The sequence below is a fragment of the Amphiura filiformis genome, chromosome 17, assembly GCF_039555335.1.
Source record: "Amphiura filiformis chromosome 17, Afil_fr2py, whole genome shotgun sequence".
Classification (NCBI taxonomy): domain Eukaryota; kingdom Metazoa; phylum Echinodermata; class Ophiuroidea; order Amphilepidida; family Amphiuridae; genus Amphiura; species Amphiura filiformis.
In genome coordinates this window covers 58,550,331-58,563,493 of record NC_092644.1, presented here as the reverse complement: position 1 = coordinate 58,563,493, position 13,163 = coordinate 58,550,331, and the positions used below count along the sequence as shown (strand labels likewise).

General features: G+C 38.9%; 1 protein-coding gene across 1 annotated transcript; it reads left to right on the top strand.

Annotated features, from left to right (window-relative positions):
• Positions 1–604: 604 nt before the first annotated feature.
• LOC140137327 (squalene monooxygenase-like) lies at positions 605–10,119 on the top strand. Its single transcript, XM_072158970.1, has 5 exons — positions 605–803; positions 1,047–1,265; positions 5,886–6,002; positions 6,396–6,501; positions 8,550–10,119. The coding sequence occupies exons 1-5, from the start codon at positions 605–607 to the stop codon at positions 8,719–8,721; spliced, it is 813 nt and encodes a 270-aa protein (XP_072015071.1). The 3' UTR covers positions 8,722–10,119.
• Positions 10,120–13,163: the final 3,044 nt, after the last annotated feature.

Here is a 13,163-nt window from a genome sequence, read left to right as displayed (position 1 = left end):
GTTGCAGCCTGGTCGGAGCAACTTTAAATTTGTCATGGCCTTTGACCTCGGATGACCTTTACGGTTTCATACTCTCCAATTGTCAAGGATCATTTTCCGTCAAGGATCATTTTCCGTAAATTTGACCTGACCTTTGACCTCAGATGACCTTTGCAGTTTCATACTCCCCGAGTGTTATGGATTAATTTCCTCGATTTACAGCCGAATCGGAGCAACTTTAAATTTGACCTGACCTTTGACCTTGGATGACCTAACTCTTGGGACCACGTCGCACCTACCCACCAAGTTTGAGGGCCATACGACCTGTCAGTTTCGAGAAGAGGACAGACAGACAGGTTCACAGACTACCAATATGAATCATGATAATAGATTATCAAGTGTCAAGTACTCAACCAAACAAAATGAATGGTACCAGGATTATAATTTTGATCTAGCGTTTAGTAAAATTTTACTCTGAACCACGCTGAATGAGACTCATTATTCTGGTACAAACTTACAGGAAATCCGCGCTCCCCTCGTCGTGGTAGGTGACGGGTACTACTCCAAATTGACTGCCGAGTATCGAACCACACATCAACCTGTTAGTTCGGACGTCTGCATTGGAATGTCTGTGAAAAACTACAAGTTCAAATCTGGGAAGGGTGAGGGTGAATATCTAGAGTATGGCATCGGTCATCCTGCAGCACAAGTCCTTAACTACAAGCTCAATGTCCATGAAGATAGAACATTTGTATTTGTTCACGGGAAAACACCGTCAAATCTGAAGGAATTCTGCGAGAAAATGGTTGGGCCGAATTTGCCAGGTATGTCATTGATAGTTTTACTTCGTATACCACGCCTGTGGATACCATGTAGTACTAGCCGTGGCCCCTCTTCTATGATTGGCATGTTTTCTAATGTTGAGATTTTACCCCATGTATCGAATCATGTTGTAATACTGCAAACAGTAAAGGGCATGAATGGTGTAAGATCACATAATTGTAAAAAAAAAAAAGATTTAAAAACACACAATTTGTTTAAAAGTTTGAAATTGTATTTTGATTTAGAGCACATGAAGAAGCCGGTGATGGAGAGTGTCCCCGATGGGAGTCCTCGTGCTGTGAGGGCTCAGAGAATGGCAGCAAATTTTGACGTAACACCAGGACTGTTGGTCCTAGGTGACGCCCTGAATACCCGTCACCCTTGTACAGCATCCGGCCAGACAGTAGCTCTGAATGATGTCCTTTTTTGGTGGAAAGTATTCACCCAAAAAGTCCGTAATTTCAGTAAGTGCTTGAATCGTAGAACTATATAATACTTTTTTTGGTCATTTTGCGCAGATATTGTTCACTTAGTCAAAACCAGCACTTGTAACACTGAAAGTGAAAGCCCCTTAAAGAAATGTTTTATCCATAACAAATGGTTTTTTAATAGCTTTGAGGGATCGCAAGATATTTTTAGCAAGTACAATAATATAATCTTGTATCACCCAAAAATAAACAGAATAATTGCCCCGTCGTTTTACTTTTTCAAAAATATCCCGTGAGCCGGTACAATAAGACACTCTGTACTATAAAATACCCATACGCTGGCGAAGTGATGTAATAATCGGATTAACTACCATAACAATAGGTGAAAACAATTTTGGAATATACCGCGCTGCGCTGGTACATTCACGCGGTACCTCTGCATTGATCCATATCAGGTTGATCACTCGCACCTGTAAGATTAGTATCTTTGAAAAGACCGGTATTGCATTCAATCTATGATTTCAGACATGAACAGGTGATATGTGTAACCTGCTTGTAGTGCAGCGCGGTATATCAAAAATTGTTTTCACCTATTGCTATGGTAGTTAATCCGATTTATTGCGTCACTTCGCCAGCGTATAGAACTTGGAGGACACAGAATACGCTCACCCGGCGGGAGACTCTCCCTTGAAAGAGGGAATTCAGATACAACAACATGGCTAGAATCATACCCTTAACATGCAAACCCTAATCCTAACTCAATTCCTATCCTACCCTTAGTCCTAACCCTAATCATACAGTCTAACTATAAGGGGGTAGAATGTGCTCCTTTTGAATGGACAATGATTTGGAAATTCAAAATCATATTTGCCACACAATGTAAATTTTCTTTGAAGATTTCAAAAAATGGACTTAATTTTGTCCAGAATGAAAGAACACGGTGTTTTTTGGTGTAAGATGAATAAGTGCGGACTTTCTTTGTGGGCTGTGTTTATTATCAAATACATTGAGACATATACGTTTTATTAACTTAAATTAAAAAGATACTTTAATAGATCTTTTAATGGCATTTTCTGATATTCCTAAATATTCGGGCTGCAAAATACCGTCACAAAATGGCGTCATATTAACTGCGTACCGCCATGTTATCCTCCAACTAGCATACGGAGGACGAACAGTGCATCACGGTTGTTTGATGTATATAGAATTGGCTTCATTATTAACTAAATGCAAACTATATATGGCGCTATTTATCGTAAATCATATTTCTTTATTTGTAAGGGATAGGTGATTAATACTGCCATTAAAATAGCTGGAATAGGTGAAACCAGTAACAGAGAAATTTTATAAACATATTTTATCAAACAATAAAAGGAATTAAGTGTATTAAGAGCTTGAAAGAGTAATTTCCAGTAATTAAATAGCGCCACCAATTTTATCATTAATAGATACATTTTATATCCGAAAAAGCTATAAAAATGCTATAAAAGTGAATAACTTTGTAAAAGATGGGAAATTAAAGTTGAGAATGACTCAAAAGCATCTGCATACATTAGCATGATATCACATTTAGCTGTTTAAGTCTAAAATTTGGTTGTACATGAAGTTTTGTTTGAAAAACTAATAAATGATCCCATCAAACAACCGTGCGCATGCAGATCAGTGTACAGCGGTCACGTCTGTTACGCGACGAACAGTGCAGGTCAGTGTACTCATGGGAGGGAGTGGTGGGGTGTGCAGGGGGAACGTGTCCCCCGCTCCCACCTTTCGGCAAAAATACCCATTTTTTCTTTCATGAGCCACTTTTTGATAATAATATTTACGCCGATTGTTCTACCCCCTCTACATTTCAAGCCGGATTGGCGCTTATGAGTGAACTGTGTATACAGGATGCCCTCAAGGTGATCAGGCCTGAGAGTCACCTTTTTGTACCACCGCCATGCAGCTGTCAATCAGTTTCAGTTTCACCATGCACAACGAGTCAATTACTGGCTTAAATCGGTAATAAAAATATAAAAACAAACTCACATGGTAACTCTACACATTCATTTTTAACAGGTAATTTGAAAGAGGAGATGCACTTAGAGCTCCAGCTCTTACACAAGGTCCCGAGCTCACACTGTCCTCAGTTTTGCGATCGGCGCGTAGTGGCGCCTCTCATGTAGTACTATCAGGGATCAGGTATAATGGTAATGTGACCCGCGATGATGATACAATATGTGGCTATTTTAGGCGAAAAAGGTCACTGCACGTTGGCAAGTGTAGGTTACGTTTGTCGCAGTGAGCATGGGGCACACCGACATCGCCCGGTTAATAATTACATTATACAGCACTGACACTGAAATGAATACCCGGGATTGATACACGTGAATGTGTTATGCACGATTTGATATTAGACGATAAATCTTTGGATACCGGGGTAGAAAATGATGAATATCTCCCGTAATTGATTTAGTCTAAAGAAGCCAGATTTGGTTCCTTGCACTTGAATATACGTGTTCAATGGATATGATAGTCGTTAGCTAGCGTCTTGAGAAAAGAGCGTGAGTCTTGAACTCAAAAACTGACAAAAATATTCTGATTTTATATGTGCCGAACTATAGTGCAGCGTAGGCTAGCTGCACTCACTCGTGCAAGCAGTCTAAAAGCATATGACCATTATGCTCACTCACACACAGAGAGGTCAATTACCAGGTTATTGTCAGTAGCCTTAGTCAGATGTCCCTCGGCTCATTATGCGTCTCAAAGGTCGGAACAAAATAGCCATGCGTGGCTGTGGATTCAACCTACCATGGCGATTTCTGCCATGAAGATATCGGGGCGATGACACTGTGTGGGGGCGAAATTTTCAAATCGTCCAGCTATTCTTCATCTAAAATTACTTTACCTGGACAAATGCGCCCGAGAAATGCAAGCGAAGCGCGCGAAAATATGCTAAAATGCTAAAATGGGCGAAATGAGGTTATTATTGTGGTCTAGAACCGGGCCGAAGGACCGTCGGAGATGTACATTGGTTTTTGTCCTGGTATTTAGAGCCCGGTCTAAACATGTGGCGGAAGCTCATACCCTGCAATTTTTCAATGCGCTAAGCTATCCCCTTGCAAAGTCACGCCCAGCGAAATCTGCTCCTGAACAAATCATGCTGAACAAATTGCACATGTAGCACGCGAAACTTCCCACAATTTGGCAATAAAGTATATTTCGCGCACTAAAATTAACAGGTCTAGACTTACTTTTTCAATAATTATAATATGGTCTTACAAGGAAATTGTTTGCGCGTTTTTGCCATGGTTAATGCTTTTTCACACCAAGGTTTTTTGTCATAATGGGTCTACAAGAAGAGGTTCAGATCTATTGCACTGCATATTTTGTCGATCATGTCGATTGTATCCCGATATTGGGCCAGAGGAGTTATCAAGCTGCCTCATTATCAGGCACAGCTGGCATTGCAAGCTGCGTCATTGCTTTTAACACTCGTCCACATGGTCCAGGGGTACAGTAAAATTACTTCAGCGGGACATATGTGACCAAAGTGCGCGAAAAATTTCCATTTTAACTATAAAATGAGATATGAAATTCTGGCATCAAACCGGAAAATAGGACGATGTACACCAGTGGCGGCTGAAGCATTAACATTTAGGGGGAACGAGCGTATTTTGTACCGGTTTTACTGGGACATTTTCGCTTGAAGCGCAAGAACAATTAGGAATTTCTGACTATTTTATCCCCAAATGAGGTGAACTTTGTTGTTTGATGGGCCAGTGCGCGCAAAGCGAGCAAGTTTGCAATTTTAGTCTGTTACAAGGTGTTTTTCGAGCTTAAAAGGAAAATACACAGGGCTAATATTGATTGATTTTTTTCTTCCATTAGAAAGAACTTCATTTCCAGCTATTTCCTGTTTGACCGGTTGAAACATAGAAATATTTGAAGTACGGATTTTTAATTCTCACTGCACGGATTTTTAATCTCACTGCACGAACATGCCAGGAGGCACGTTAAAATAGCCCATGTGATGCGATCAAGTAAAATCAGTTACTCGGCACTCCAGAACTCGGCAATCCTAGTTTTGAGATATGGGCCAAATAATGTATGTTGGGGTGGAAAATCACAATTTCCTTTTTTGCAAAATGGAAGGGAAACATTTATCTTTCACATGAAAATATTATTTGAGGGGAAATGTTTTAAAAAAAGGACTTTTTGACCTCCATTCAACTTCAATAATGGTCAAAAATCGTAAAATTATTCCAAACGAAGCTCGGAGTTAGCGTTTTCTTATGCCACATTTCGTATCCATATCTTAAACCAAAGGTACCATTTGCTGCATTGACTATGTATTTACATGTATTTTAGGTGTATTCTAACTTCTCCGTTTCTTACTCTTTAATGTACCGGTGTACAAATTGTAACCAAAAAGTGTATTGACATGGGGTTTTCACTAATGTGGATCTTTGCTAAAAATGGAAGTGTAAGAATCCCAAAATTGACATGGGCCTACTTCAGACTGATTGTTTTTGATCGCATCACATATTCAAAACAATATTGTATTATATCCGGGTACTTTGCAAAAGCTGTACAATACACACTTTTGTTGTATCGATATAAGTCTGATATAAATAATAATGAAAAAATTGTACATTTTAATTTTTCTTCGTGTAGCTGACGATGAAGCCATTCTGCATCAGAAACTCATTTTTCGAAAAGAACGACTGAAGTATTCTTATGTCATCAACGTTTTCGCTGAACTTAACATACGCCTGATAAGTGATCATGACCGTAAGTGCTCCCGTCCAGTAGCTGGCGTGACAAACCAATTAACTGTAACTGTTACATCTCCCCCCATATATTATATAGGCCTACCCCCGGGTGGCACTCAACTTTAGAATGTTCTCAAATCGCAACTTCTGGCTTAGTGATGAAATTAAACTCGACCGCCGCGGCGGTTAACCGGCGGTATAACCGCGTTCCATTGTTTAGAACAAAAGAAACCGGCACAAACCGGACGGAACCGCTCGGCACCGGTGGTCGACCGCCGGACGAGTTTTAATTTCACCCTTATCAGCTGCTTAATGTTTTTGATGCATCACCGCGTCTTTATGTTCTCAAGTTTATGCAAAAATCAAATTATTTGAATTAACATAGTCTACTTCATTTGAAATATTTCTACAGCACGTACAGTGGCTCTTGAGCAACAAATGATCAAAGTTTTTCATGAATTAGCCAATCCAGAGGCACCACAACAGATGAGAGATGCTGTGTTCAACATTTATGGGGGGTAAGCAATGCATGCATATAAGAGTTTGTTTGTACCACCCTTAGGAACATGCAAAAACACCCTACACGATTTCTTCAATTCTCTTTGTTCGCTCATATAGGATGTCGCCGTAGAAGTGATCATATAACAGGACTAACTACCATAGCAATAGGTTTAAACAATTTTGCATATATCGCACTGCAGGATTAGTATTTTTGAAAAGAGCGGTATTGTGTTCAATCTATGATTGCAGACATACAGAGGTGATGAGTGCATCCTGCTTGTAGTGCAGGGCGATATATTCAAAAATTGTGTAAACCTATTGCTATGGTAGTTAATCCTGATGCATCATCATTTCAACGGCAAATACAATTGCATTTTCGTTTATGGCATTATAATTTTTACTAGCGGGCTTTGACCTCTTTCCATCACACATGTGATTGTACCCAAGGGTCATTGTGTCCAGGTTTTTTCAAGTGTTTTAACATTTAACGGTGACAAAAAACAAAACATGTAAAACGTGTCATTTGTAAAATTTCATGTAAACAAATCCAATTAATTATTTCGTAAAATGTTGTTAAACAAAAATACCTAACAATGACGTTTCCTCAAATCGATTGACCAATTCTCCCAGTCCACCTCGTCTGCTTCCTGTTGGAGCTTGACGCTGGTGGCGCTTTTTTGGGGTTTTAGGAACTGGTCATAGATGTGCGGCAGGAAGTGATTTCCTTCATCCCGGTTTAATGTTCTCCTCATGGGTGCCAACACTACTGATATCGCTCGCCTTCAGACCCTCCAAAACTGGGCTGCAAAAATCATCTTTTGTGCAAAACGGACCGTGTATCACCGCTTTTACATCAGCTCCACTGGTTGTCTGTAGAGGATAGAATAACATTCAAATCCATGCTGTATGTTTTTAAATGCCTTGCCGGCATTGGACCAGAATACCTGTCATCATGTCTGGAACTTAAGAATCCTCGCGAGGGCCTTAGATCCGCCTCAGATCGCACACGTTTAAATGTGCCGATCATACGCACCTCTGATCTGGAACAATTTACCGTCATCTGTGCGAAGTGTTCAAACAGTCTCTGCCTTTAAAAAAAAAAAGGCCTCAAAACTCACCTGTTTCCGCAAACATAATTTTGCTTGCTTCATGCTTCATTTTGCTTCATTTTTCTTTTGTTTTTCAATTGTTTCTTGTATATATTTTGCATATGTTTTGGTTTTTCACGCTGTGATCTTTTGAAATGGCGTGTAACAAAAGCTCTCATGTGTGTAGTGTGTTGGCCCCCTTTTCCGAATCCAAATCGCTTCTTTTATGCGTCTTCTAATTATGTTTTGCTCTCTGTCCTTTATGTTCGCGTCATCCCAGTTGATCACATGATTGTCCTCCGCTACATGGTCAACTGGGATTTGGCCACTTTCCCCCAAATTAAAAATTCCATGCAGCTGATAAAACTAGGTGCGCTTAAGGGTGGGTTGTCAGATTTTTTGTATTGTGTTTTGTACCTCAAATTGAGGCTTGTACCAAAATAATCTGATTCCCAAGTTTTGAGGTTATTGCGCTGGCCGTTTTGATTAGAAGTAAAAAACGTGTTTCACAACGGCCCATAGATCGGTATGTGTAATATACTACAATTGGGGATGAGGCTATTCATAACATCTAAATGGAATATATTTTAGGCCTTAAATTTCACCGGAATAATGAGAAAAATATGAACTTCAGATGCCAAAATCTCCATTTCGATAGGAAAAAGTTGGGAGATGAGGCTGTCGATAAGGTCACCCATCTCTAAATTGACACACAACATCGTTCAGATCTTTAATGTACCATATCTTACGTATAGTTCAACCAACCTTTTTTAGACCACTTTTGGCTTGGTGGGTACCCTATAATACAAGGATGATCAAAATGTTCAAGGCATTTTTATTCAACCTGAATTATTTCGCAACATAGTGATTTTCAGCTGTCACTCTCGTATAAGTTTGTTCAAAAGAAATTCCACTGGATGTTACCTAAGAATTTCTAATCATATACCATCGATTTGTACTTTGTTGTGTTTGTACAGGACTCAAACGGATCCCAAAGTGTTGCATAGTGTACTAGATAGTATTATTGAGGGTACTGTGAAGGAAATCTATAAGACCCGACCATATTTCTATGCGGTGTGGGAGTCTATGCAAGTACGAAGAAAATGGAAGGCCATATGTGATTTCGTGCAATTGGAAGCAATGACCTAGTAACTTTGTACTATTCTGGGTGAAGATTTCCCACCTTAAATTTCTGAACAAGTGGTGTATTTTATTTGTAGTAAAACCATAAGTTTTTATATTGAGAAGCGATACCATTCAGCAAGCAAGAGCATGGGATTTTCGAAGAATTGCCATACTTCATCAATCCATCAACTTTGCCTCCTCTTTCCATCAACCTTGCCTCCTCTTTCCTTCCACCATGGAAATAGTACTATTTCCATGCTTCCACCAAACCTTAACAATGATATTTTCTAAACTAGAGTGGTTCTCGGATTGCGCGGTTTTCGGCATACGCGATTGGTGTGTAAGGTTGTTGGGTGATGGATGGTATGGTATGGTAGTGGGTGAAAACCTCGCTTGGTCGTGTTTGTATTATGTGAGTTTCTTTTCAGAACCCTGTATGGTCGCAGTCAGGATGGTGACTGGGGAATGTGGGGTTATGAAGAAGGAAATAATATATATTATGGAAATGTAAGGAGAACACATGCATTACATTAATTATATTTTATTACATTTTTATTAATGTGGAACAGAAATAGTAAATAATGGTGTATATTATTGTGATGAGTACATTGTTTATTAGGTAATTCATTGTAAGGGTTTTAAGGGATTTACGGCAAGTAAATAAAGAAAATTGAAACTGAATTATAAAAGATCGGTGGCTCTGAGCTAACAAACCTTTAATTCTCAGAGCTAACAAACCTTTAATTTAGCAGATAGGCGAGGTCTGCTTGTTTTCTGTAGACAAGGGACAGTCTTCAGTGAACGGCTCTTTTCAGAGCCACCAAAACTTACAAAATCAGCAGATAGGCGAGATCCGCTTGTTTCTGTAGACAAGGGGCAGTCTTCAGCAAACGGCTCTTTTCAGAGCCACCAAAACCTTTATATTAGCAGATAGGCGAGATCTGCTTGTTCTCTGTTGACAAGGGCAGTCTTCAGTGAACGACTCTTTTCAGAGTCATCAGTAGACAAGGGCGGTCTACATGTCTCAATCTTAGGTACTTTGTCCTGAAGAAGTCAGAGCTACTCCTGACGAAAGCTTGACAGTTCTAAACTTGTCCGACGGCGAACCCGCTAAAAACCCACTAATTGTTATGAATTCCCGTCGTAAAAGCCTATCCCACAATTTAAATCGTCATCTTGAAGCGGAGATTTGTCGGAGAGGTTGTTATATTAATATAATATATTAAAACAATTAATAAACTGCATTATAATACAAAAATCAGTTTCAAAATTGAGATATTTTCACATTGAAAATAACTGTGAAAAGAAAAGTGTTAATTATTCAAAAAAATATCATTGTAAAACTAGATATAGCATATATATAAGCATATTGTATGAGGGGTCCGGTGGTCATTTTGTATGTTTTTCTCCTCCCACCGGACACAAGTACAGGGAATAAAGTTGTGAAAAAAAAATCAATCAATCAATCAAATCAATTGTCCCTTTTTTGTTACGCTTGTTGGAACTTTTTCGTCTGGACTGGACCTGCGTCTAATCGAATGCTTGTAACTTCACTTTTGAGGTAACATTGGATTTAATGGGATGCCATAATGTGCAAGAATGTGCATCACCGAGCGCGAGTAATAAGTTCAGCTTATTTAAAAGCAGGCTAGTAGCTACTCTCAGCGGCTGGTGGGCAGTTTATAAAGACACGTGGTTTGATGCAAGTCGAATTTCGTTTACTACCTACACAAAAGAACTATTTACCTGGTGTGGACGATGTGTGCTCAACTTTTTGGCGGCGTTTAACACGCTAGACCGTACCATCTTTATCAAGCGACTTTATTTATGATCAAGTGAATCCTCCGGCCCTCTAAACGTAGTCATAAGAACATTATTCAATAATTATTCAACCTTAGGGACTTAGGAGCCACAGTGACATATTAGCGAAGAGCGTTAATTACTCTTGAAGTCCTTAATCAGCGCAGTATAGTCCATTCAATCAAATGTTGTCATCAACCTATTTAATGGTAGTGCATTTTGTTATGTGTGTGAGACGAACTGTCGCGGTAGATTGCAATCATGCCTTTGCTGAATGCATTTGAGCAGTCCGCCATATTTATGGTATGATACGACAAATGCACAACCTCTATAGCCTCATTGTGTACATCCTCATTTACATGACCAACCTCTCGTGGCAGTGTATGATGATAACTTGTTGTAATGTCTTGGGCAGGGTTTCTGACAGGGTTGAATTCTCTCCACTGCTCAATATGTAAGCGGAATACATCATTTGATCACGGGTTGTGCCTTTAACAACTGCGATGGGGACTCTCATTCGAAGGATGGCAGCTACGCAACTTGAGGTATCCAGATGATGCCAGCCTTTTGGCTACAATAGCCTTTAATACCGAACATCAAGATATATTGTGAAAGTGAAGCCATGGGTGTAAAAAGAAGCACTTCTTGATCTATAGCCTCATCCCCCACTTACAAAATTAATAAGTTACAAACATCAGAATTGACCTATGACTACATTATGTTTGTGTGCGTAACCTTTCTTACATCGCCCAATTTGTATATTCCGGCTATCGAAATCCAGAAATTACAAAACAATTGGGCACTGTAATACATGTAATAATGCGTAACTGGCAAATTAAATGTCCGAATTAACAAAAATGTAAGTACCCTCTTATGTGAGATGGCATGGAGGTTGGAAAAATCTCAGTTTAACTTCCTCGCAAGACGCAATCAATTGTACTACCTTGAAACCATTCAAGGACACGTTAATTACCTATCATTAATGTTACAGCTATTTTAGTTGGGCGAAACATTATCGACTGTTTGCTTTTTTTTTTTCAAAACGTCCAAAATCGTATGTGATGTTATTTTGTTAGGACTCTAGTAATATCGACCACATATTTTTAACATGATTTTAATCATTCAACATGTTCAACCTTCACTTTGTCACTTAAAAGTGAAATTCTGCTTGACTAGTTTACATTATTTTGTGTAAATATTGTGTTTTATTCATATTTCAAAAGTGAGTTAATAATTACTGTGCGGCAGTCCAAATGTCATGTGGGTTATGAATATTTCTACTATTTATATGTTTCGGTCAATTTGTAACGATTGGATGGATTGCAATGAAGATGTTCCGGAGACAACCTAATTCATATATGCTATTGTGATTGAGTATTGCAAAATTTTTATTGTTACCAGATCGATTGCGCACACATGTAAAAATCTTTAATTGAGTTCAAATTTTGAACGTTTCTATTTGACATTGCTCGTTAGCATTGGTTAGATAACGTTCACATCATGCTGAGTAACAACCGCTACACCATATCTAGCCGCTCTTTCCTTTCCATTATTGGTTAGTTTTGATGTTTATATTGTCATCGTTAGGTAATGATAAATTTCCTCTCGCGCGAGGTTTTTTCGAATCAAGATGTAGCACTGATCGAGAAGGATTGTTTGATAGAACAGGGAACAACCAAACGTTTATTTCCACCATGGCTGTAACCGCTTTTATATACGGTATACAATCGTTTTGCATGTCAACTCTAACGATAATTGCAAATTCTTTAACTATAATCGCATTTGTTAAAGAACGCAGTTTACGTTTAAAACCTAGCAACAATTTTATCTTAGCTTTAACTGTTTCTGATCTGTTTTTTGGCATTTACGTCTTTACCTTTATTGGAATTCCTGGCATTATATCTGGCTACATCTATGGAGAAATAGGATGTATGATATCGCATGTTGGTAGTTATAGCTACGTCGTCGGTAATCTACTGCTAATTGCAATAAGTGTAGATAGGGTTCTTCTTGTTTCTTTGAATTATTCAAAGTATGTCAAGTTTCAAACGACAGTTGCTGTCAATGTAACTATAAGTCTATGTTACGGTTTAGGATTTTTACCAGGAATGTTGGAAATCGGTTTGTGGCAATTTGCAAAGAAGACCAACTTTATAGCATCTTTAATCAATTACGATTATTACTGCGTATCTCCTGTGCGTATAAGTATCAAATGGTTTACGACAGGTTTATCTTTGGGCGTCTTGTGCCTTCCTGTGTTTGTCGTTGTCATCTTGAGTGCGGTATTTTTTGCTCTTCTTCGACGAAGGATGAAGAAAAGTGGTCAAATCGGAGAAAACAGTCGCGTCAACAGTACACGGAGTACTAACGTAGATCAAAACTCATCTGCGTCTGATAACAGGGAAGACTCACAGGGTTCTGTCACCAGAAATCGATACATCAAACCAGCGGTTACTCTTGGAGTCCTTGTGGTGGCAATGTGTATCAGTATGTTACCTTATTGTGTTTATCTCCTCACGAGGGTCTTCTGTCCCTCCTGTTTTACTGCAGTTACCGAATTACAATGGTTACGGATTGTCGGATTTATCGGTCAATTTAACCCGCTTCTTGATCCAGTATTTTATTCGGCAACGCAGAAAACTATAAGAGAATTTTATACCAAGAAA

Coding starts and splice junctions, on each gene's coding strand:
- LOC140137327 (XM_072158970.1), top strand. CDS start 605: ATGTCTGTGAAAAACTACAAGTTCAAATCTGGGAAGGGTGAGGGTGAA. Junction 1,266..5,885: donor CCAAAAAGTCCGTAATTTCA/GTAAGTGCTTGA, acceptor TTCTTCGTGTAG/CTGACGATGAAGCCATTCTG. Junction 6,502..8,549: donor GTGTTCAACATTTATGGGGG/GTAAGCAATGCA, acceptor GTGTTTGTACAG/GACTCAAACGGATCCCAAAG.